Source organism: Ambystoma mexicanum, chromosome 6q, assembly GCF_040938575.1.
Source record: "Ambystoma mexicanum isolate Mex_15411 chromosome 6q, UKY_AmexF1_1, whole genome shotgun sequence".
Lineage (NCBI taxonomy): Eukaryota > Metazoa > Chordata > Amphibia > Caudata > Ambystomatidae > Ambystoma > Ambystoma mexicanum.
This window is the reverse complement of record NC_090937.1, coordinates 855,645,860-855,672,781: the sequence shown is the minus strand read 5'-3', so window position 1 is coordinate 855,672,781 and position 26,922 is coordinate 855,645,860. Positions and strand designations below refer to the sequence as shown.

General features: G+C 45.2%; 1 protein-coding gene across 1 annotated transcript in view; it reads right to left on the bottom strand.

Annotated features, from left to right (window-relative positions):
* The window catches only part of KLHL2 (kelch like family member 2), an 864,825-nt gene that overhangs the window by 75,804 nt on the left and 762,099 nt on the right, over positions 1-26,922 (bottom strand). The window contains exons 12-13 of the mRNA XM_069631381.1: positions 16,010-16,138; positions 8,249-8,389 (exon numbers count right to left, since the gene is read on the bottom strand). Coding sequence (XP_069487482.1) covers positions 8,249-8,389; positions 16,010-16,138 — 270 coding nt within the window. The remainder of the gene's footprint in view (positions 1-8,248; positions 8,390-16,009; positions 16,139-26,922) is intronic.

The window sequence follows — 26,922 nt, the reverse complement described above, 5'->3', positions numbered from 1 at the left end:
TATTCATGTTTATTCTTAGATCATGCAATTTAGTGAATAACATCAATTGATTTACTAAGGCTTCTAGCCCTCTCGGGGTAAGATTAAGGAGTAAGAGGTCATCAGCATACCCTATCCAAGACAAACTTGCTGTACCCAGTTTGGGTGGAAGGGATGCTTTCTCGATGAGGAACGAGGAAAGATAGGACATATACAGTTTGAAGGGAGGGCTATGATACAACCCTGTTTTAATCCTGTGGCTGTGCTAATGGAAGCAGTTACATTTTCACAGACACTGGTTCTGTGGTATTTGAGCATAGTGATATCTTAAGTAGTCCATGAGGGATGCCACATGCATCCAATTTAGACCAGAAAGTCGCACGGTTCACTGTATCGAACGCCACACTGAAATCCACAAAGGCCACGTATACTGGTTTGTTTCTGAGGCTCCAGGCACTCTCCACAATAGTGTTGAGAAGCATCAAGATATCAGCGGTGGATAAAGATTTGCAAAATCCCAAATGGGTAAAAGGTAATATAAGTTTTTGCTCGACCCCTTCTACTAGTTCTGCCAACAACATCCTTGCGAAGATCTTGGAGGACGCGTTTAGCATTGCCAAGATGGGTAGCTGTTTGGGTCATTGTGCGGACCACTTTTGTAGACGGGTACCACTATGCTCTTGGTCCAGGAATCAGGGAAACCCCCTGTGGCACTGATAGACTAAAACATTTGAATAAGCACCTCGCCCCATCTTCCAGAGTTGATTTTCATCAGGTTTTTGCAGATGCAATCTGGATCCGAGTCTCTCGAGTCTTTGATCTTTTTTATGAAGTTGTCAGTGTCCTGCTCGTTATGTTTTAAGGACCATTTTACTGAGGCTCATGCCAGCACTACTCCTGATCCAGTGAGGGTACCCAGGTTATTCGTGATGTGGCCTTCCTAAGCTTCAAAGGATGCTCCAGCCATCAGTTTGAAGTTGTGAGGATTATTACTTAACAATTTCCAATATTCCCTGGAGTCGTTCTTTGGACAGTCCTGATTAAATGCCTCCAGCAAGTGAGTTTTTGCTTACTTTTGTAACCAACTATGACACTTTAAGATTTCAGAGCATCTGGCAACCAACGTTTGATGAACATTTTTTTTTGTTTTTTTGTTGTTTTATTGGTTCATTACAAACCTTTAACAACTACCTCATTAAAAACTTAATGAATAACATTTAAATAAACATCAAGAAGAGCAGCAGGAAATAGAGAAAAAAAGGGAAAAGATACAAAAAACAAGAAGATTAGCCAAATCATCACTCCACCCCGTCTCCTGAAGCAATATTTTAAATGTTGCAGCATTCCTATTGTGCTACACAAACTATAATGTACTAACACATATTATAAAAACATGCAACATTAAAAAAAACAGGAATATAACAAGGGCCAATGACTAGAGAAAATAAACAAAAAGGGAACAGTACTTCCAACACAAATAAATGCTGGGTCCGGCCACCTACATGCAATCCCCATTGCCTATTCAAACGCCTGATCCATAACAACAATCTGCGTCTTGCTAGCCCGAGGACAGCATTCGATCTCCAATGGGATTCTATTAAGGACTTTTATTATTGCAAAGACTATCAAGTTATTTTCTCCCTTCAGGAGTTTAAACCACTGTTCATCAATCCCTAACGTTGGGGCAGAAGAAATGATGTTGCCCAAGAAACAAGTACGCCTGTCTGTCCAGCCTGTGCAAGATAACAGGAAATGCTTTTAAGATTCCGGATCTTCAGGCTTTCAACAGAATCTACAAGACCACAGACCCTCCTCCCTTTGTTTCCGGGCCACCAAGAGTTTGTGCGTATGATATAAATTTAAGCGTAATCCTACGAAAGACCCTCGAATTATAGGGCAGGGGAACATCCTCAGATATTTTGGCACGTCCTTTAATAGCTTACCTTTCAAGGTGTAATCCTCCATAAGGCTTAGGTTGTTCCTTTTTATTTGGGTTAATAGCCAGTCCTGCTGAAACTATTTCTTTTTTACCAGTCTTGGATTAGACACTAAAGTCTCAACGGAAAAATCCAACTCCGACAGGCTGTTGATACATTTGGTCTTCCATGCCCCCAGAAGGTCCGTCCGCACCCCCTCCTTAGTATCACCAAAGATAGACAACTGAGAAACCGTCCAAGCTAGTAGAGACTTACGATATAAAGAAATAGATTTCCACAGGGAAACTGCATGCACGGATGAAAGGCCAAGTTCAAAACAAAGACAAACCATTGGCAGGCACCCAGGCAACCTCAATATTATTTTCCAAAACGCCCCCTCCAAAATTTCCCAGAATTGCCATTTGAGATTTAAACAGGCTTCTGCTCCATAGGATAAGATGGGGATTACTTTTTGGGTGTAGAATATAATCATGGATTCCATAGAAAATTTACCGAATCTCCATTGCAGAATCCTACCATGGGCTGTAAGGTTTTTGACCTTAGTTTGTAAATTGTTTGCCCTGGGAATTTCAGCCACGCTTTGGTTAACACAGACTCCAAGGTATATAATGGAGTCCACACATTCTAGTGGATGTTGATTAACACACCATTTGAATTTCTAAAGCTTTTGCCCCCTGTTCCCTCCCCATTGAAGATCAGATTTTAGATTTTTTTGGATTGACTCGCAAGTCGTTGAGAGACATATACGTCTGCAGAGCATCCAATCTCCGCTGCAAACCTATAGGCGTTCTATTGATCAACAGCAAGTCATCCGCATAAATCATCCATGGGAGACAAGTCCCATTGATTTTCAGGGGGGAGGGCGCGGGAGACTCGCATGGTTCTCTGTGTGTCCACCATGTCGGAGATATACAAATTAAAGAGAATCAGGGCCAGTGCATACCCCTGCTTTAAGCCCCTGTTGATCCCAATCTCCCTTGATAACAATCCCTGGCTATCAAAATCAACCTGCATTATGGGGTCTGAGTAGAGAGTCTCAATAGGCTCCAGAGGCTCCTCTGGATAATTCCAGCCTTGCAACTTTGACCATAAACACTCCCGGTTCACGCTATCAAAAGCTTGCACCAGGTCCACGAAGGCAACATACAAATTGTACTTACCCTTAATGGCCTGGAGTTTTAGGAGGTTTAATAGGAACAATTTCAATCCCGTCCCAATACCTCTAACAAAACCCATCTGTCTAGGATCTTGATGTGCTGACTCAATAGCCCATCTTGATGGGCGCCTTAGCAAAATTGACATTTGCTTGTGCTGCTTTACGCAAATCACTGCTAAGCATTCTTTCTATGTTGTGTATGTGAGAATTAAATGGATGAAGATGGTTTTTGAGCTTAGGCTTGTCAGGGACCATATGCCTGTACCTTGGACTTGGGTTGGGAAATGTCCACGCAATAATTTTGGTAATAAGGGCCTCATACTCCTCTTGAGTAGTTGCTGCTTCTGCATCAGGCAGTTCCAGTCTCATGCTAGTATTAGTGGTGTGTTGATATGGAGCTCCAACTCTACAATGGAAAATGCAACCTGAAGTTTGACACATAAATCACTGGTCAGTTCCCTACAACTTGTGTGGTTTACATATAATTCTATTAGCTGCCTCATTGATTTCCACTGAACCAATCCTGTCTTCCGAAGTTGCGATTTCTGGGGAGTCACAAATGACAATTAAAGGGAGGTGATCTCTTTCCTCCCGTACTCCAATAGTAAGAACCAGTACTAAAGAACAAAAGCACACTTAGATCAAACCGTATCTATCCAATCTGGACACGTACTTATCTGTTATTCTGGTGAATTCACTCGGTATGTCTCCATAGCTCCTACCATTGAGCATAACACGCCCATAGTGATTACATTTTTTCCCTTTGGTGTTATTTAATGATTGGCTAAGTTGTGCGATCAGTATATTCCAATTCACCTGTTTCTGAGTGTGGGATTTTCACATTCAAGTAACCCAGAATGAATGCGGGTATAAGGTTCACGCAGTTAAAGTCCTCCATAATAGTCTTTCTAATGGGTGATCCAAACCTGGAGGTTCATATATATATAGGGTCATAAATGTTTATAACAACGCTGATAGGTGTTGCCCTAGCCAGTTCCCCGCAATGTGGCCCACTAATACATGGTCAGAGTTGACCACAACTTGCTTCAGCGAGTAGGCATTGGAGCCACTGATTAGCAGACCTCCCTTGGGTCTACCTAGTCACCCCTGCTTTGCAGGAGCCTGGATGTGGTTCCTTCCATCACACTTTAAAATGTCTACTGCCCAAATCTCTTGCAGAGCAACCACAGTGAAGCTCTTGAGGTTACTTCAGATTCCCTATGGTTACTGGTAGTGGGCATGTCCTCTGGTGTTCCAGAAGAGCACTAGTTATGTGTTGTAAGGATCTGCAAATATCTTTAGTTTGGAGAACCCCTGCTATCCATGACCAGTCTCCGCTCCCTCCATGTTACTTGGGTTAGTTGGAGTAGGAGCCTCAACATAGGTCTTTCTTAACCATGTTTAGTGACTGTCACAGTCAAAATTTCATCAGAGATCGGTGAGTGATTTTTGGGCCACTTACCCCCCGGCGTTCTGGTCAGAAAGACCTAAACTTTACTTTGGTAATTTTACTGCATTCATACCCTAACTTTAAGAATTCATTGGTGTGTGTCAACACTGAATCTCGGACTGAATCTGAACAGAAGTAGACCCCTGCCAAGTGCGCCTTTTCCATCTGGTCTACAAATTTTATGTTGTTGGATGTAATCAAGTGCAAAGGGTAAATAAGATGAAATAAAGATAACATCGCATTGCGGTTAAATGCGCAATGGCTGGTTATGGAAAACATGCTTTGGATATCAATGCCCAACTCTGGGTCTAGATTGCTTTTTGCTGCTTGTTTTTCGAGTGTAATATTATTGATATGATTCCTGCATGGGTATGGATGAAATGTATTTAAGGCCCTGGAGTAGCTCCTGTCTTGCCACCCTAGTATGGGATGTTGAGAATGGGTGGATATCTCCTGTTGTATCAGTTCAATTCTACCATGGGACTCTACCTCATTGAGTTGATGTGATACCATGAGTACTGGCTCACGAAACAGTCGGCTAATTCCTTCCAAATAGCTCAAATCTTACAACAGCTTACGTCGTCTTACCGGTTGTTGGTGGGTCATAGGGGTGGATTGTGAGACTTAGAGGTCCCTGTAACAAAGAATTCTCTGATGTACATTGTCCTTTTCTTTTTTCGTAAAATGCCCTATCGAGTATTCTGGGGATTAGATGACAGCATCTCCTCTAATACTTTAGGTAACTCAGGGTCAGTTGAGGAGAAATTGTTTTCAAAGATCTTGTTAACCAGACTTTTCTTTTTCACCCCATTTTCCTTGTGTTTCTTGTTCATATTGTGCTTCTTGCCTGATTTAGTTACAAGAATGTATTTCCCATCAAATTCTATTTTAAGGCAGCTATTTCCTGCTCCAGAACCATCTAAATGGCCATAATTTCGAGTGGATTTCACAATTGTTCTTCTTTTGTTACCTTTGCGACTAGGCTTGTTAGTAAAGATTTTATTTTTAAAAAATGTCCTCGTTATAGGTACCTCATACTCAGATCTCTCCTTCCCAAATGAGTTGTTAGTGACACGAGGAGAAGCAGTTTTAGGATGCACAGATTCTAAGTAAGTCGGCTCCTAGGCCGGAGCATGAATGCGTATGGGAGTAATATCACGTGCGTTGTGGGCTGTAGGTAATCTAATATTTTCAGTCATATAAGGGTCTGGGTGTCTCGTGTATGTTCTTTTCCACATCTGGTCCGATTTGCTAAGAGATGAAACGTGCCCCATTTGATAGTGTCAGTTTAATATCTAACTGTCGTGTAATCGGCTTGAGCACTTCATTGTGTGAGGTGACTTTTCTGAAAATACTTTTGCAGTGTTCTACTAGTGAGGTCAACAGGAAATCCAATGCTTGCAGTTTTAGCGTGAAGAACAATGAAATATGTGAACTCTACGGGTCCTCCTGACTGGAGATGGATTGAGACTCTGCACCATGATTACTAGCCCAAATGCAATTTCTGTCCCTTCTCTATGGAGAAAAATTACTATCTTCCCGGTCTTCTATTAATTAATTAATTAATTCATGTATTTACTGTATTTGTTGACAGCGCCCAAACCCGTAAGTATCACAGCGCTGGTACATTGGTAAACAGGACAAAAACAGAAAAGTACATAAGCATGATAGTAGATGCTGCGGATAGTCAGGTAAGGGGGATACCCCAGTTTCAGTTTAGTCATATTTATCGAACAGCCAAGTTTTTAGAAGTTTTCTGAAGATAAAGTAGGATGGCTGCTCTTGGATGTGGAGAGGTAGGGCGTTCCACAAGGCAGGGTCAATGACTGTGAAGCAAGTGACCCCCGCTCTTTTTCTTGAGAATCTGGGGATGGCTAATGAGGGAGTGGATGAGGACTCTAGGCAAGGGAGTTTGGTTATTTTGGAAATGCGTTGGGTGAAGAAGGAGGGTGCCGTATTGTGGATGCATCTGTGTGTTATGGAGAGGATCTTGAAATCAATACGTGCTTTGATTGGCAACCAGTGAGCCTCACGTCCAGCATGAGAGATATGGTCCGATCGCTTGAGGCCCCAGACAGACCGGAGGGCATTATTTGGATCAATTGAAGATTAGCCAGATTTTCTGAGGAGGTGCCTGCAAGGATGGCATTTCAGTAATCCAGTGTGTGGGTTTTTTGATGATGCAGGGGGTGACCCAGGCTTCCTTGATAGAGGCTGCAACAAAGCTTTTTTGCAAAGAGGCATTTATGAAGTTAGAGAGGGTAGGTGCCAGGTGCTCGGTACACATTTTGATGATATAGGCGGGGCAGAGGTCTCCCTTGCAGTTCGAGGGTTTAAGGTGTTGGATGATTTGAGGGACATCTGAGGGGGAGACAGGAGAGAACTTGAATGGGGGAAGGGCATTGGGTGGATGCTGAATCTGCTCTGTTTGTTTCTCCCTCAATGTCTGATTCAAGAATGGTAGAATTCATCAGTGGGAGCACGCAGGGGTGCACAGAAGACTCATCTTAACGATTCCCCCTCTAGTCATTTGGATATTGGGGGCTGTGGGAGCCCCATTGTCTCCATTTGCCTTTCCCACATCCTTTCCACCCCCGATTAAGGTGGAGATTAAGGTGGTGGAAGAGATCTGACCCTCATTCTACTGATGGCAATCTGCCAACGTTGAGATTGTGTTAGACTGTACCATGTTAGTGTTTGTTTCCAGAGTGATTAGAATGGACTCAGTCATTTAAGATTCTAAACAGGCCAGAGAGGTGTTAATATGATCAGAGAATGGGCCTCATTAGGAGCTTGGAGGTAGCCGTGCCTGTATGACAAGCACGGCTACCGCCAAACTCGCCTCCGGGACCGGCACCTGTGAATGGGCAATTACCAAGCCATTACGAGTGTTGTGGCCCGGTAATTGCCCATTCGCAGGTGCCGGTATAAACCCCATAGGGCTGAATGCGGTTGGGGAGCATGGATGCAGCGGCACGGTTCATAACGGTGCCGGTGCATCCACGAGATGGCCCAAGGGGCATTTTATGAGTAAAAAAGGAGTTTGGAATTGGAAAAATTACCCAATATTCCTTTTATTTAGGGCTGGTGCACAGCCAGAGGTCTACAGTCTAGACTAACATTAACATGTGCATGGCAAGGAAAATGAACATGTGAATGATAATCACTGTTTAAGAGTGCACAAGTTGTGCAAAGAGGAGATCAGGGCAGAAAATCGTACTCAACATGAGTGTACCATTGAGAAGTGGCAGTTGTCGAAAGCATGGTATTAAGTGTGAGTTTCCACAGCCTTGTTCCTTAGTTTGAAAACAAAATAAAAAAGCATCACTTTTCAAAAGCTACCGTCATTATGGATGAGAGTACGGAGCTTTATGGATTCTAGCTTTGAATAGTTTTTATCTAAAATAATGGTTTACATTTTGATTTTCAGAAAGGGGAATTTTGATGACAAGAATCTATATGAGTACTATGATGTGAAAAAACGACTATTACTGAATTTCAAAATAACCAATTGATTCTGTCACTTTCTATAAATAGGTGTTCAACTGCCCCGACAGGTGATGTTGTCACCATACAAAACCTTTGATAAAAATATAAAGCAAGGATTTATGTTGTTTCATCACATATCCCCCTCCTTGCCCTGTTTCTGATACCCTCTTCCAACACCTTAGAGCTACAGTGGGAATATAATTCAATGATCCTTCCACCAGACAACTTGCTTCTCACCTGCATTTCTTCGACACATGTTCATATCGGCAGCCTGTTTCCATTTGCCGGCAGTAGGATCATATACTTCAACACTTTTTCTAACCAATGGACCATCATGACCGCCTACTGCATACAGTAAACCATTTAACGCACCAACACCTAAAAAAAGAAATACAAACAGTACAAAGTTGAGGGCATCAGTTAAGAAGTCAGAGCAACAAAACCGATTCCAGTGGCATACCGGCAAATTGCCCTACCGTTTCCGCGGCCTGATATCCCACTATTACCGGGATATGGCAAGCGGTGGAAAGGGCAGTGAATCCCCATTCTATAGAGTCCTGTAGGACTTCATGGAGGGGATTGATGGAATTACCGGCACATGTAATACTGGTGCCGGTACCACTGAAAGTAATTCTGGCATTTATTTGCCAGTGGGGATCTGATTTACCTCCAACTCTTGGCTGGAGGTAAATCAGTGCCCCCACTGGCAAAAACATGTTTTTTGCCGGTCCAGGAAAATTACAGGTGCCGGAAATCACTGGTAATTTTACTGGCAATTTTTTCGGACCGACAAACATGTAATGATGACCCTAATTAAATTTGTTTTCACGCCCTAAAAAGCTTCAATTCATGAGTGTTCATTTCTGTGTGTTAAAGCTGGAAGATGAATGCCACTGGTGGCACTTCCTGTTTTCCTATACACAGAGTGAGGAGTCTCTTATTCTCTGCAGGGTCCCATACTTTACCCGCCATCTAACCTGTGCTCTTTTGTGTCCTTTTTTGAGGGTGGGAGGGAAAAAGCGATTTCAACAGCTGACGGTTTCACCAGTGGCAATAAGCCCTGGTATGCAAAATAATGCTTTAACCAGAACATAGTAATCACATCTCCCTTTGACGACCCCATAGTAACTGCACTTACATTGTACAACTTCCAGTGTACAGCAGTCTCTGTGGAAGGTACCACTATACTTTCTTCAGCGTTTCTTCTGCTTTTCGCTCACCTGAAACTGTCTGTCCTCCTGGCAAAACCTACCCCAGCACTGCCACCTTCATTTGCGGTCATTCCACCCATGACGCGGTGTGTCATTTGCAGCTTTTGCCATTACTTTCTCTCCTTCTCCTCCTCCTACCCCTCTGGCTGACTCCCACTCTGACACAGACCCTCCAACCTTCATCTCTCTATCTCCAACACACTCGATAGCCTTGATCCTGTCATGTGGATCCGCCTGAAGCCTGTCTCCAAGTGCAATTCTTGGTATGACTCCGACCTGGCCACTTTGAAACTCAAGTGCAGAGTGACCGAGCGGAAGTGGAGTGCTTCGGGCACATCCACTGACAAACTGGCCTGCTGCCTGCTCCAAAGGCAATACAGATGCTCCATCTTCTCTAAGAAGAGGGTCCACATTCAAGCCCATGTCTCTGCGGCCTCTAACAACATGGTAACATTTTCTAAAATCTGCAAGGAGCTGGCTAATCGGACTGCAGTCTCCACCTCTCCTGTTCCTTCTCAGGCCCTCTGTACGGCCCTAGCTTCTAATTTCAGCACTAAAACTCAGGACATCCTTTCCACGCTTTCCTCCTCTCCCCACCTCTCTCCCTCTACCTCTGTCAGGCCCACTTTGGCCACCTTTCTCCCTCCTCTCCTACACTCCTCTCTCTCTCCTATAACACCTGATGATGTTCCTAGACAAGTCCGGTTTATGAAAGTTTCATCCAAACAGGTGCTCCCCTGCTCCTCTAGATTCATTAAGGACAACATTCTTTCCCTCGCTCCAGCCTTGGCCGATTTCTCAATCATTCCTTTGCTACTGGATCTTTCCCCTCTCCTCTCAATGACTCCCTTGTGCACCCTCACCTGAAAAAGCCTTCTGCTGAGACTTCCTGTCTGGTCAACTATCGCCCGGTCTCTATCACTCCTTTCCTGGGCAAACTCCTTGAGAAACTGGCCATCTCTCAGCTAAACGTCCACACTGAATCTGTTGGTTATCTCCATGACCATCAGTACGACTTCAGATCGGCCAGAGGCAAGGAAAGTGCTCTCCTGAACACCCGTGAAGATCTGCTCTCCAACCTTGACTCCAGCTCTCACTCTGTCCTCATCCTCCTTGACCTCTCCTCTGCCTTTGACACAGTCAATCATGCCACCCTGATCAATCATCTGAGTGTAAACCTTGGCATCACTGGACAGGCTCTGGCATGGCTGACCTTCTTCCTCTTGGCCATACCCTCCCGGGTCCAACTTGTGTCATTTCTCTCTACCACCTCTCTTTTCAGATGTGGTGGTCCTCGGGGCTCTATCCTCTCACCCCGGCCTTTTCAATGTCTATGTGGCCCCCTTGGCTCCCCTGATCTCTACCTTCTCCTCTAACTTTCAGTGTTTTGCAGATGACACACAGCTCTCCTTCAGGCTACCCTCAGCCTCATCTCCTTCCTTACTCATCCCTGACTGTCTATCCGCGGTTATATATGATTTTACCAAAGTAAAATTCAGAGTGGTAAGTTTTACTGAGGTAGAAAAATACAGAAAAAATACCACATTTTTTTTATTTTATTTGGGGTGCTCCCCAATCATCCTCCAGTTTTCCCACCCTTTCAACCCCACTCCCACCTATGGTAACCCTTTACCCCACTCCTATATATATTTATTTAAAATGTTTGGTATTTTTTACTTTGGTCAAACTTATCACTTTGATTTTTTTCTGTAAAGTGAGTGGATACCTCTACCCGCTATTCAGGAATGGAGCACCTCTAACGACCTCTGCCTTAATGCCAGTAAGACAGACATTCTTCTCATTGGGACCCCTGCTCCCGCTTTTCTCTCTACCTCTGGCCGCCCTCCATGAGCCCCCTCCCCTTGCCCTCCTGTGAGGCAAAAAACATTGTCGTCATCTTTGACTCCACTCTCGCCTCACATCACAGACCTTGCTAAGAAGGCCTACTTCCAATGGCACCTCCTCAGAGGTAGTCTACCTTTCCTCATCTTCCCCCATAAGCTCACTGTATCCAGAGCTCTGGTTCTCTTCAGGCTGTATTACTGCAACAGCCTCTTTCTTAATCTTCCTAACTCTACCCTTCGCCCTCTTCAACTAATCCCGAACAGGACTGCAAGACTTATCCTTGGCCTCAAGCCCAGGGACTGCATCTCTCCAGCTCTGAAATCTCTCCGCTGGCTCCCAATGAGGATTGAGTTCACGACCCTTTGCACCATCCACAAGGCTGCCTGGGTTCGTGTCCTCTCTATATCCAACACTCTCTACCTAAATACCTTCCTGCTAGAGCCCTCCGCTCAGCTACCTCAAACTCTCTGTGGGTCAGACGCTTCTCCAAACAGAGAGTGGGGGGTAGATCTCCTGACTGCACTACACCTCGTAGTCTTTCCCTGCACTTCTCCCTGCACCCTCTCCCCTGCACCTCTCGTTTGCACTTGCACGATCTGAATGTCACAAGGCCCAGTAAGATTGTTTGTCTTGTCATCCCTCTGCCTCCCCTCCTTGTCTTGTGGCACCTCGAACCACTTGTGAATAGGTGCATTATAAATACCAAATCATACATCATATCATAAAATAAAACGCTAATCAAAAGGAGAGGGGTTTTCACCAGGCATAACAATCTTCAATCATTTAAGAAACAAATAAGAAATGACCAGTCTGCACTGAGCAAAACTAATTCAGTTTCAAACTGGAATAACGCAGTGAATGTTCTTCTATAAGTGGCAGAAGAATAAAAAATACATTCTACGCCAAATCATAGTTAAAACACATTTTCTAACACCCACATTTAATCCCTCGTACCGCTACATAAAATGTACCCTTTAACCTCTGATTTCCTTACCCATAGAATAGATATGGATATCTGAAGTTTAAGGGTATAGCCATTCTATGGCTCAAATAAGACTGGACAGAAGTAACGGCCTTCTTGCCAACCTCCCCTCAAAATGGTCTTCCGCTTTACTGCATAGTATTTTACAGGGTTCTTGATCAACGCCCTATTCAATTCTGCTGAATTGTTTTTGAAAACCTATTCTGTCAGCCTAAATATCTGGTTGATAAGCACCTTACCTTGTCGACATTGGGGTCATGTTCATTGCTAAGCAGATTGGAAATAGTGGAAATAAATGTGTTTACCGCTGCTTTTTCATGTCAACCTCCTCTTTCAGCATTTGTCAGTGTGGTAACTTGCAAAAAATGACATAATAAAGATATATGCCTTTTATTAAGGGTCTCAGGATGTTTGAGATTAGTTATATTGTTCCCCAACACTTTACAAGGACACTGTATTTATTTATTTATTTATTTATTCATAGAGCGCCAAAGCCTGAGGGCATCAGGGCGCTACATTTATACTACAAGCCTTAGGAGACAGGACAGTAGAGAAGAAGACACAGATCATGAAAGGATTAGCAAAATAAATGAGTTTTCAAAGTTTTCCTAAAAAGTGTCCAGCTGGTTTCTAGCCTCAACGGCAAAGGAAGGGCATTCCAAATATGAGCCATGGGAAAAGATCTCCCCAGGCCTCTGCTTCTTTTATCTCTAGGGGTGGTAAGCTGACCACTAGTGCTGGAGCGCAGCAATCTTGAGGGATTGTAGCTGGTCATATGTTTCTTCAGATATTTGGGCGCATTACCATATATGCATTTGTGGGCCAGGCTGATGGCCTTAAACTGAACCCTAGCTACCACAGGGAGCCAGTGCAACTCCTTCCTGGCCCCTGAGATGTGGTCTCTCCTATGAATGTCATAGACAACTCGAACCGCGTCGTTCTGTACGATCTGCAGTGCGTCAATACAGCTGGAGTTTGCCCCCAAGAGTCGGGCATTGCAGTAGTCTAACCGAGGCAGGATAATGGCTCTTGCCAAGGTAGCAAGATGTTTCAGTGGCAAAAAAGGTTTAGCATGTCTTAGTACCTTAAAATGGTATTGAGTACTATGAACTACCATTGCACACGAGCGACTGAATTGACGGCCGTATTCATGTGGACACCTAGCGGCTTGACTTTGTCTCTGATGACGATTACAGATTTATCAATTGTCAGGCTGGAGTAATCGGCACCCAGCTTGGAACTGGCTTGGGTGGTCCCAAATATCATCAATTCAGACTTAGCCGGATTGAGACACAGAGAATTCAAGTTCATCCAGTCATTGATAAGCCCAAAAACTTCTTGTAAGTTGGCAGAGTCCAAATCATAATTGCCACTCAGTTCCAGGATGACCTGAGTGTCCTCTGCGTAGTTTGAAAAGGTGATTTTTGAGATGTTAAGAAATCACACAAAGGCAGGAAATACAGGTTGAACAAGGATGGTGACAGACAAGCCCCCTGTGGGACCCCCTCATTTATGCACTCTGTTCTGGATGTTGCTTTCCCCCATCCCACTCTCGATTGCCTGTTACCCAAGAAGGATGTGAACCAGTCGAGAGCGTAAGATGAGCATTGGCCATGTGAGCGAAGGCGGCTCACAAGGCATGAATGATTCATTAAGTCGAATGCGGCCGACAAGTCCAACAGTACCAATAGGCGAGGTTAGCTATTCTCTACAATGGTAAGTATTTCAGTCTGTAGATTCACCAAAGAGGTTTCTGTCCCATGTAAGGCCCTGAAACCCGACTGTTGTTGGCACAAGATGTTGTTGACCTCCAAGTGTATGATCAGCTTTCCTGGGTTAGTCCCCAGGGGACATTTTTCTGGTTTCAACTTCTTGGCTGAGGCCTCCACCTTCTCATATTCTGCCTTCTTCTAGGGCATCTTCTGTGGCTCCTAGACCATGGTCCCTACTCCTTTCATTTTCTGCCACATTTGAGGTACTTCCTCCTTCTGTGTATTTAGGGTCTCAACCCTCTTTTTCTCTTGGTGGACCTCTGCGTATTCCTGCTATGCCTTCCCCTTGGTCAGAACCATCATCTTTACCTTCTCTGTCTTTTACTAATTTAAGGCATCTGCATTTATCCCTTTGACATTTACTTGCCTAGGGTTGTGGCCAAGTCTCTATTCATCTGCGCATCTCCATCCATTCCTGTATTTCTGGTTTCCAAGATTCACAACACACAACACCACAGCACACCACACCCTACTTTCTCTATACCACAGAACTCCCTTCCACTTAAGTCAAGGGAGCTGGTCCTTATAGAGTGCTATGATTGGTTCCATATTATTTCATCGCGGGATGTTTTTTCACTGTTTTTTTTACAGCGAATATTTAACGAAAAAAAACATCTATTTTTTTTTTAATTATTTGTGGGGGTTTTCCCCCCAACCCTCCATTCCCTTTAATTTCGTATCTATTCCCAAACACCCACACCCCATATATATCATTTTCTAACTCCCCCCTAAAGTATTCGCTGTTTTTTTTGTTAAAAAATTTGCAGTAAAAAACCCAGCGAAAAAAATCCTGCGATAAAAGGACCTTGTACCCTTTGATTGACTAGCTGCCCGCTGATTGGCCACAGTGACCCCACGCCCGCTCTGGCATGCTCCTTCGCAGGGATGCTTTCTAGTCCTGAGTTCCTGAGGGGCGTCATTAAATGGGGGAGCCGTCATCTTGGATCCAACTTCTGTCTAGCTGGGAAGGAAATGTTGGTCTGTTCCGTTGTCTCAGGCTTTAGAGTTTCCCTTCTCTGAATTTCATTTTGGTGATTTCCTGTGCCTGACAGCTCAGGGCATTGATTGAGCATTACACCTGCGGAAGGGGAGGGTTGAGAAAAATGGCTCTGGTTTGTTTGGTGCAGTGCTGGTATCCTTTCTTTTGCTTTTAATGGAGGGAGTGGCTGTAGGTGATTCGGTCTCTCTTGTACTGGCAATTGTGAGGGGGCCATGAATTCTCTTCTGCCCAGTGTTCCCACTAGTGTGGGAAGGAAGTGGGACTCTGTCTGTGTATTCATTAATAGTACGGGTAAGAACTGGGCTTCCTGGCGCCACTCTGGGCATTGAATGGGTGAGAGGAGGGCGTGTTCCCCTGGGTTGCTCCTTTGGGGGTTGGAATGTACTGCTGTAGATTAACCCAGTCCCCCCTATTATCCTCCTGACTCCAAATCTCTAAACTTGTTTTGCTAGTTAACCCAGATTTTCTTCTGTTGGGAAAGAGAGATTATGGGAGATTTAGTCCCTTTCTTGTTGGTTTGTTAACATGGTTGGGGCAGTCCACCTCAAGGGTATGTTTCCCAGCCTTCCTCCTGGCCAAGGTGACCTGGCTGGGTTTTCTGTATGGTCTGTCCTCCAACGTGGTCACTTACTGGATCCAGTCCAGGTTTTGTATTCGTACAGTAGGCAATAATTGCACATGTAGTGTTTACTGTTTGCTTTTCCAAAAGGAATTGATGTATGCTAGGGATATACTTTCACTGCACATAGCTGGGGTTGTGGGCCTTAGGATACCATATCCAGTTAGATGTAGCAAAGTCAATGGGGTCACTTCACCGCATAAGGCAGAGGTGAGGAGCGGGGTGGACATACTATGCTCCCTTGCATTTCCGGCTCCATCAGACAAATCACACTGCCTAACTACCAGCATGGATGTTCATGCTGGGATTCCGAAGAAATCCACCTGAAAATACAAACTGGTAAAAGCAGGCAGATTCCAAAGGAACCCATTTGTAAATGCCCCCCACAATTGTTAGCTGTCGTTAGTTGCCGTAGGCATTAGCACGTTAAGAGAAAATGCGATTTTGACTATGTTGTACTACACTACAATCCAACTAGCGTAGCCAGAAAGTTAAGGTTGATTTGTCTGAAACGACCAAAATCACCCAATTTTTCTAACGATGTTGCCATTTACTTTTCTCATGGTTACCTGCTCCACTGCGTCTCGTACTCATTTCCACAATGTATGTCCACTCATTCGCACTTGGGTTGTAACATTCCACCGTGCTAAGGCACTGACGCGACGCGCCATCATAGCCACCGACTGCATACAGCATTCCTGTGACAGAACAAGAAAGACACACAACCTTCAGCGTGAAGCTTTTTAATGACATGCCAGCAGATAACTGAGAGAAGAAAAAGCTCATTTTTATTTTCAGAAACGTTTTTGAACGCCATACCAATTGGAATGTAAATAATGAAATAAACAATTATAACATGGGGTAATTCAAAGCAAGATTCTGTGACCTGCAAGAATAGGTTTTTTTGTGACCATGATCAACTCATGAACTACGAGCGTCTGAATATGTGTGCCTACTGGCGCTATACTCTTATTAGTTCAGTAAAATGAGACAGTCCAAGATCTTTAGAGCAGACATGAATTATTTTTTAATGTGGCTCGCTGGAAAATAATTTCATCATTTACAAGGAAAGATAATGGTCGCAAATCAGATATGGAGTTGCTTTCTCTAGCAAAATGACAAAGAAGCCTGCGACTCATACAGCTGGATGGCAATTGCAGAAGTAGAGACTGCCTCCCTTGAAAATCTGTCCTTCAGTACTGCACCCAAGGCAACATGGGCATAAATAACCCAATGTTCCTACCTAATGATATCCCTCGGCCATTTTGTTAACATAGCCAGGGACAACATTTAGAGGCAAGAGAGCGTTATCCACATTATTTTAAAAGGGAACCTCCAATGAAACAGCACATTTTTCCAGCTGGAGTATCCTTCTCAGGACCTTCTTTAGTGTACTGAACGCTTGAAAGGGGGCAACCATCTTTATTGAAAGCATTGTATCCACTTCCCAGCTTCCCCTCCCCCTGATGATCTTCATCAGAGTGGACATTAATCAGTCGGGCGGACGAAGGAGCGGAACTCAATACAACGACCCCATAGATTGTCTTTTTAAAAATGGTACTGTGGTGGTGAGGGGTGAGAATATTTTTAGATGTTTCTGAAATGTTTACCTCGGGTTGGATTGCTTTCCTGTTCCCAGAGCAAGCCCATCTCATTCATGAAGCTGGCATTGCCCAGTGTGGGGCATCCCGTAGGCATTCCTGCTTTGGTGGTGGTAGCATCTACCCTTATATTGTATGTCTGTGTTACAAGTTCCCAAACCAAGCCTTGGATTTGCATGGGCACAGGAGGCTGTTATGTCCATGACTCAGGTCTGCCTGGCCACTGGGTTCACAGTCAGCAAGTGCTGCATCATGCCACTGCTCCTGTGGCTAACAGTGTGTGGCAGCATGGGCTGACATGATGTGGGTTGCCATCAGGCCAGGATCACCATCCTACATTTTCTCTTTCCCTCATCCCTTTGTTAATATTAGTGATAAAGGGTCAAAGCTGACCAGTGAAAGAAGGGTACTGAGGAAATTAGCACAGCACATTGAATGTAGCTAATGTCCAGTACTGAATTTAAAATTCAGAACATTATCACACTGTTTTAAATTAAATGCCCTTTCTCAGAGCAGGCTCTCATATTCCCCCTTATTCTGGCCCTGCCTCCCACCAATCACACTTCAAGCCTGATGAAGTGGCACCAGAAGGTTTCCATGCCTCCAAAATCAGTTCCAGAGTCCGTATGTGGAAAAATCAGCTGGGGCCCGTGCCCCTGCGTCCAGGGAGCCTAAGAAAGACTCTATGAACTCACAGGACAGGTAGTTGCAATGGTGAGCCTTGAGCATTAATAGAGTGTGGAAGATGAAATGGAACAGTGGGGCAGGGAGAACGCAGGGCAGGGCAAGAGTGGGACACAAAGAATGCAGAGGAGGGGAAGAGTGGCAGAGCGAGAATGCAGAGCAGGGGAAGAGTGGCAGAGCGAGAATGCAGAGCAGGGGAAGAGTGGGGAAGGGAGCGATGAGCTGAGTGAGGAGAAGGTAAAGATTAACGGCCAAGTACACTGCCACGCCCAACAGTACTGTTATGGTATGCTGTTTGTGACATCGTCCTTGTGTATGTTACCTGTACCGACACGTTTCGTATGGTAAAACCGCAACCCCATACACAGATGTTTCTACTCAACCACATACGGGGAACTCTAGCCTTGTTTTTTTCTGGTGTGGATGGGAATTCTGCGTTCCTAAATTCCTTCTAAATTTCGGTTGGGATGGGTTTCACATTAATCTCAAGCTCTTACCCTGAAAGAGTTCTAGCTGCCATAGGACATCATTGAAAAGAAGAACTTTTTAGGGAAACTGTATGTGTCCTCTGGTACTGTCTCTATGGTGACAGAGGAGCCAGAGCTATGCTAAGCATATCAAAGATCTAGAGGGTCTTTGAGGTCGTCCTACCACTATCTTCAGTCAGAAAATCTGATAATTTGCCAACATGGGCCATGAGACAAGCCTCAGTACAGCGCAGGATTTGCATTCTTCCCTTTAGTGCACAGCCTCAGATGGAGTGGTGTGGATTTTGATGGCAAAATAAATCAATCTGCACTAAATCCCTGGGGGACACAACCTACACAACGTGAGTCCAATGCTGCAGCAATCACCATGTAACCATACCCCCATGACATGAAAAATTATCATTTTGAAAAAAGAAGCATTATTTTCCTTGGCAGTAATAGTACCATAAGAAAATGTTTGTTGTGAACACTCGTAGCTTTGTTCAATCATAAAGCAGTCCCTTGAGCTACATCTAATCGCAGGAAGTGCCAGGAATAGCCTTCACGACCACCGCTACATGTTTGTATGAATGTATGAACAGGTTGGGAGGATATGCGGATGTGGGTGAAGTAGATTTCAGTGGAGAAATTGCTAAAATGTTTATTTTTAACATAACTGTTTTTAGGTCCTGCCAGAAGTGTAGGATGAAGGGGGCAGTCTGTTCTGAATTGGTAACCTGTTCCAGAGACAGGATGCATAGAAGGAAAAGGCCTTCCTCCTAATTGTTTTCCTCCCTCTTGCAGTTCTTTGTTTCCTATATGGCAACAATGTCATTGTTTCTGGTAATGCATTGGTTTCTGGAGATGTTGAGTTTCTTGGCTAGGCAAAGTGGCCTTTTGGTTGTGGTCAAGAGCCTCTAAACTAAACTCCTGATATCTTCTGACAGAAGGCTGGTGCCTCAAAGTGGAAGTTAGTTTCTCGGGACAGTAAACAAGACTGTTTTTTTCCTTCTCCATGATTTCCAGCCCCCCCCCCCTTACCCTTTGCAGGATTACCTACTCTCCCCTCTGCCCGAAGAACAGAAACGTGATGTCTTTCTCCATCCCTATGGCATAGGTTAACATTGTTGAGTGGAGCTTAGCAGAGGGGGTACACAGTGAGCCAAAAGAAGAGTGTTGCTGAGTGCAGGCTACAAAATGGCTGCTGAATGTGGACAGAAAGTGGTCTGGGTGGCAGTGTAGGGTTGAGGGACTGCGATGTGACAGTGGACAAGGTTATGTTATGTTAGCTTTTTATTGTAATGTGCGACTGTCACAATGGTTTTTTGGGTCCTTGGGCAAATAAGGTTTTCAGACATCTTCCAAGTTAAGGTGATGGTGACTGTTATCATCTGAAAAAAAGCCATAAATTCACATGGCCAGTGTTAGGCAGAAACCTGTGCAGTTCCCTTAGGGAACACTGCAAAAGATTTAAGACTACAGGTATAGCAGTAAACCCACTTGGTAGCAGTCTGCACCACCCAGATTTACCTGGTAGCTGTGGCTGAGCAGTCAGACTTCCCTCAAGAAGAGTTAGGCAGTATGCAAAGTATACACCATAGGTACTCAAACACAATAGTACAAGCAAACACTGACCAGAGCTTGGTTTCAAAAGTATATAGTTATTTATTTTAAGAACACATAAGTTGAAAACACTCTAGCAATATATAGCAAAACACTTCAAACACAGTTATATGGAAAGCAGTCCCAACCCTTATTCCTAACTAGACAACTCTTGGTTAACACCACATAATTCAAACAGAGGTGAGTGCTTAACGTTAGATGACACTCTAGTGATTCAAAGAAGGGAGGGAAAAAGAGCAAAATTAGGATAAACACACCACTCTAAGGTCAAGAACACTTTCAGTAGGCTCAAAGAAGCACAAAGTCACAGGTGAGCAAAAGTCACCAGGCAGGGCCCACTCTTAGAGCAGACAGAGCGAAAATGTGCCCAAGATCACACAGTTATTAGGGATTCAGAGTCTTGCAAAGAGTTCAGAAAGAGTTTAGAGAGGCTTAGAAAGTTTAGCCAGGGTGTCCCAGGCACTCCCAGGTTCGAAAGCCGGGGGCTAAAACTACCCCGTACAATCGGTGGCAAGGGAAGCCAGGCGGAACACGGTACCTTAAACGGGAAGGATCCTCCAGCGGTGGCAGTTGTTCCAGGCAGTGGCAGCAAGGCTCGACGTCGGTCAGGGAAGAAGAAGTTCTCGCTGAAGAGCAGAAGAAGAAGGTCGTTGCACTGCCCGGGAAGAAACCAGCCGCGGAGTCCTCCGGTTAAAGGGTTGTACCGACTTTCGCGGTTGTGGTAAAAATGTGGTATTCCGGTTGCCGGGGTGCTTGGCACGGGCAAGGCGGCCACGAGATACCTCGAAGAAGCGGAAAGAAGGTGAAAACTGGTTGTCCCCACCAGTCAAGGGAAGGAGCCACTCCGTTAAGAGTTCTCCTCGGTCGTTGGGAAAAGTGGTGAGACAGTTCAGCAGGGCTCCACCGGGTGGTGTCGTCGTAGCAGGTCGGCTCAGCCCTCCCCTCGTCGGATTCTTGGTCCTGTGGCGACTTCTAAAGTTCCAGTCCCCAAAGCCATGCTTTTATGCAGCAAACCCCCATTCACCCAGCCTAGCTGTCACTCAAACATGCTAAGGGGTGAGCCGGCCGGCTCACCACTTGGGCCAATCAGGACGGAGTGCGACTTGAGTTACCAAGGTAACTCAGTCCAGGGTGCCTAAATCCCCCTCCACCCCTCCTAAGTACCCCAGACAGAGTGGCACCACTTTGGAGGGCTTCTGTGGAGAAGCCCGCCAAAAGTGGAACAAAGGGCTCCACTTTGGGTCAGAGTTACAGAGGCGAACGCCAACGCCATTTTAGAATCAAGTTTTGGCAAAAAATCCCAACCGGAGTTATAATAATAAATATATAAACCGGCGGTATGTTTGAGGCTACCGTAAATAAATAATTAAATGTGTTAGCCTAAAACAATGGGAAATCCCATAGGAAAATATTTGCGGTTGAATATAAAAAGTAGTTTCCACTGCCACCAGCCAAAACTCGATCAGGGGGGACGGAGACGTGCCCCCTCGACTAACAGACCCTGGGGCAATCGAATTGCCCCAGCCAGTACGTCCACAATATGATGGTTTGTACTGGTTCTGTTCAGGATTTAAGACTAGTAAAGTCTTTGGTGACTTTACATGCCCTGGGAGACAGTAGTCAGTCCCAGGGTATGGAGTCTATGTTGGGGAGTCCCTAGGACGCCCCTGGGTTACTGCACGGAGGGTGCTGTGTAACCCATATCAAAAAAACACATGAGGCCCTATGGGGTAAAAGACCCCATAGCCCATTCAACCCAAGGTAAACCCAAGAAACACACTTCAAACATGCCCAAGAGTGAGGGTAAAAGAGTCTCACTCTTGGCAGGAGAAAAAAGAAACCCCAGAAATCCAGCAAAGCTGCTGGGGGACTCACTAGGTAGGGAAATTCAGCCTAAACAGAGAATTCTCCCTAACACTCGCCCCCCCCCCAGACTAAGGGACAGGAGGATTTAATCCACTCCTGGATGAACCTCATACCTCTAGTCGATGATATACATCCTAGAGAGTCCATCAGCATTTTGATGGTGACACCCTGACCTGTGCTCAATGGTGAAATCAAACCCTTGCAGGCAGATTGACCATCTCAATAGTTTTGGATTTTCCCCTTTCATTTGCATTAACCATCTCAAGGGTTGGTGGTCAGTCTGAATAACAAAAGTAGAACCATACAAGTATGGCCTAAACTTCTTCAGTGCCCACACAATAGCAAAGCATTCTCTTTCGATTGTTGCCCACCTTGTCTCAGGATCCTTCAGTTTTCTACTGATGAAGCAAATGGGGTGCTCCCTACCCTTCTCATCCAGTTGGCCTAGAACTGCACCTATACCTACATTGGAAGCATCAGTTTGTACAATGTAAGTTTGGTGGTAGTCAGGAGCTCTTAATACTGGAGCTTGGCAAAGAGCTCTCTTCAGTTTTTCAAAGGCCTGATTGCACTCCTCATTCCATTTTACCTTTTTAGGGAATTTAGGAGAGGAGATTACATTCAGTGGAGAAGCTATGGTCCCATAGTTCTCAATGAACTTCCTGTAATACCCAGTGAGGCCTAGGAAGGCTCTCACTTGGGTTTGAGTAGTTGGTGTTGTCCAATTTTGCACAGCTTCAATCTTGCTGAGCAAGGGCCTTATTTCTCCACCTCCTACCTCATGTCCAAGGTAGACCACTTTACTTTGACCAATCTGGCACTTACTGGCTTTGATTGTCAAATGGGCCTGTTCAAGAGCCTGCAACACATGTCCTAGGTGGTTCACATGTTCCTCCCAGGAGTGGCTGAAAACTGCAATGTCATCCAACTATGCCATGCAGAAATCTTCCATCCCAGCCAGGACTTGGTTCACCATCCTTTGGAATGTGGCAGGTGCATTTTTTAATCCAAAAGGCATGACCTTAAACTGGTACAAGCCAACTGGGGTTGAAAATGCAGTTTTCTCCTTGGCATGGTCTGTCAGGGCTATTTGCCAATAGCCTGACGTAAGGTCAAATGTGCTGAGGTACTTGGCTGCACCAAGTTTATCCACCAACTCATCTGTCCTGGGCAAAGGGTGGGCATCAGTCTTGGTGACTGCATTTAGAGCTCTATAGTCCACACAGAATCTCAAGTCTTTGGATCCTGCCTTTGGTACTAACACAACTGGGCTAGACCATGGACTAGTAGAGGGCTCTATTACCCCGAGATCAAGCATCTTCTTGACCTCTCCTTTGATGTGGGTTCTGATGTGTTCTGACATTCTGTACCCTCTGCTTTTGACTGGCAGACAGTCACCAGTGAGTATATCATGCTGGCCCCAAGGGGTCAAGCCTGGTGACAGTGAGAACAGGGAGGCAAACTGATTTAACATGGATTTGCACTCCTCCTGTTGCTCAGGTGTCAGGTCTGAAGAGAGATTGACTCCTTCAACTTTTTCGTCTAAAGGCACACCTCTGAGGAGATCAGGGAGAGATTCACTCTCTTCTTCCTCTGCAGCTGAAGCTAGAAGCAAGGCTCCTACGTCAGGTCTGGAGATGTATGCTTTTAGTCTGTTGGTGTGGAAGACTCTAGGAGCTTCCCTGGGTCTGCCCAGATCCACCAGATAGTTGACCTCTCCAAGTTTTCCCACAATCTTGAAGGGTCCCATCCATTTGTCTTGCAAGGCCCTCTGCCTTGTTGGGAGCATAACTAGAACTAGCTGGTCTTGAGTAAACTCAACCATGTTAGCCTTCTGGTCATGCCAATGTTTGACCAGAGCTTGACCAGCTTTCAAGTTGTCACTTGCTTCTGCCATCATGTGTGACATTCTCCTCCGGAGACCTATCACATAGTCAGTCACTCTGACTGGCTTGAGGGGAGGAGCACCTTCCAATCCCTCCTTAATCAGGGCCAATGGACCTCTGACCGGATGGCCATAGAGAAGCTCAAAGGGAGAATAACCTACTCCCTCCTGAGGGACTTCTCTATAAGCAAAGAGAAGGCATGGCAGTAGAAGGCCCCACTTCTTTTTAAGGGGTTCCTCTAAAGCACCTATCATGCTCTTCATGGTTCTGTTAAACCTTTCAACCAACCCGTTTGTTTGAGGGTGGTATGCTGTTGAGAACTTGTAAGTAACTCCACAGGTTTTCCACATGGCTTTCATGTAGTGGGACATAAAGTTTGACCCCCTGTCAGAGATTACTTCCTTAGGAAACCCAACCCTGGTAAAAATACCAAGGAGGGCTTTAGCCACAGCCGGAGCCGTAACAGTCCTCATAGGAATTGCCTCAGGGTACCTAGTAGCATGGTCTACTACAACAAGTATAAACCTGTTGCCTGAGGAGGTTGGGGGATCAAGGGGACCAACAATGTCAATCCCTACCCTCTCAAATGGGACTCCCACAACTGGGAGAGGCACTAAAGGTGCCACATTCTTGGAACCAACCTTACCAGAAGTCTGGCAGGTATGGCAGCTCTTACAATATCTATCTACTTCAGCCCCCATTTTTGGCCAATAAAAGTAGAGAGAGAGCCTTTCCTTGGTCTTCTTGAAACTCAAGTGACCAGCCAAAGGTATCTCATGGGCTAGTTGTAAGAACTGTTGTCTGTTCTCTTGGGGGACTACAAGCCGCTTGTAGTCTCCAGGTTCAGACTCAGTTGGTTCACTGTAGAAGAGGCCATCTTCCCAGTGTAACCTATACTTCCCAGGCTCTTGCCCATCAGCCTGAGAAGCTGCCTGGTGGCGGAGACCTTCCAGAGTTGGACATTCTCTTTGCCCCTTACGAAAAGCTGCCCTGCTAGGTCCACCTTCTGCCAGTAAAGACTGCAGCTCAGGATGGTCCTCAGGGTCCAAATCTCCAATAAGGTTTGGGCCTCCTTGTAGCTCTTCCTCAGAGTCTAGCTCAACCACACAGGGTTGTACCTCCCTCTCAGCCTCAGCTGGAGGTGGAGTTACAGGTGTAACTTTGGACAACCTAGGGGAAGTCCTTGTTGGAAGCACTGGAGTGCTTGCTGCTGGCTTTTTCCTAGGAGTCTTGGGTTGCCCCTTTGCTCCTGCTCTGGTTGTTACTGCAGTAAGTTGCTCCAGTGGGAGAGGAGTGATTTCTGTCATCATCTCCTGAGATAACCCTCTCAGGGTTTTCTCTCTTGCAGGTTTTGTGAGCTCCTGTAACCTTTTGCTAGGTGGTCTGGGGGTATGGGACACAACTCCAAGAGCTTTGAGGTCATTACCCAACAGAACCCTACCTGGCACTTCACATTGTACACTGACAGGTATTTTCACAGCCATATCATTACATTGGATGAGGACTGGTAACTGGGGACACATCTGCACAGGCCCACCAGCTAACTTGGTGAGGCATTTGGGTGCCTTAGCAACATCCTCTGCCTTGAAAAATGATTCATCCACCACAGTTATGCTGGCTCCAGTGTCCCTAATGGCAGGAGTCTCCTGACCATTCACCTGGACGCTGTCCTTATAATACTCTTTAGTATTATCTGGGATAGAGTTATAGACATCTAAGTTCTGTTGTTCCCACAACCCCAGAGAGACTAAAGAAACACTAGCTGAGACTCCAGTGGGTTCATCAGCCAGTAATAGAAAGTTTCCACTTGCCATATGTACTTCCTCTTCTGGAGCGAAGGCTAAGGAGGCAAGCTGGACCCCTGAAGGTTTACCCTTACATCTGGGATCTCCTTTCACATGGTCAGTAGCCTTACAAACAAAGCATGAGCCAAAGGCTCGCTGGAATGGAGGCTTGTTCTGACCTCCTTCTGGTCTGGGACCAGAAGGTACACTAGCCTGACTTGGTTTCCCTCGTGGCTTACCCTTATAGTTTTGTTTGGGGCCCTCTTTGGAATTTGTAGTATTAGAATTCTCTTTAGAGTCCTTTTTAGGCTGTTTCTCCCCATCCTTTTTCTGAGTTACCCCAGAGTCCTTGTGAGTGGCCCGGTTGGCAACCCACAAGTCAGCAGCCTTAGCTAGTTTCCGGGAATCTAATTCCTTGGAATCAGCCAAGTGTTGTCTGAGCTCAGGAGAGCAGGCATCATAAATAGTCTCCAACATAAACAAATTCTTCATACCTTCATAAGTGTTCACCTTGTAACCCTTAATCCATCCCTCTAAGTTTTTCAACCCTTCACTCACCCAGGTAGCCCAAGGGGTACCATCATGCTTTTTGAGGCTCCTAAACCTCTTAAGATACTGGGAAGGGGTCTTCCCAAACCTAGCTATCAAAGCTAGTTTCACACATTCATAGTCCTTCTTATCCTCCTCCCCCATCTCCATTACCACATCAGTTGCAACAGGGGGAAGCCTAGAGAACAACCAGGTGAGTAAGTAATTTCCTGTGATGTTCTGGAGCCCATGATTATATTCAAACAGAGACAACCAATCCAACACATCCAACTTAGGCTCATACATACCAACCAATTCTTTAGGCATCCGGGGTCTTTTAGGACTGGAACTTCTAGAGGAGCCAGAGAGAGAAGCATTCTCAACAGACAATTTCTTCATTTCTAGCTCATGCTTGAGCTCCATTTCCCTTAGCCTTAGTTCCTTTTCAGTTTGAGCATTAAGTTTTTTATACTCCAATTCTAGTTTCATTTTCTCTAGTTCATAGTACTGAGGACTAAATGTGGGGCCTGGTAAGGGCCCAGTAGGCACAGCAGGTAGAGCAGGCAGAGGCCTAGGGGGGACAGTCACAACAGCCTCACCCTCCTCTTCTGACTCTTCCTCAAAATCATCAACATTTTGTTCTATGTCAATTTCAATACTGTCATCTACATTTGCTGGGGTGGTAGGTTCCTCTGAACCATCACCCAGACTTTGGTTAGCTAACAATCTTTCAATCAGCTCCATTTTCTTGCCCTTAGTCATGAGATCCTTATGTTTACAGAGCACTCTTAAACAATCAGCAGTTTTGGCTGCAAGGGACTCTTGACTATAGCTTTCTATAACTGACATGTTAGAGGATTACTTTTACAGTGCTAAGCTTTGTGGTTAGTTGCACTAAGGTATCTAAAGCACACCAAAATGTATACTCAATACAAATCCCACCGCTGTACACCAGTGTTAGGCAGAAACCTGTGCAGTTCCCTTAGGGAACACTGCAAAAGATTTAAGACTACAGGTATAGCAGTAAACCCACTTGGTAGCAG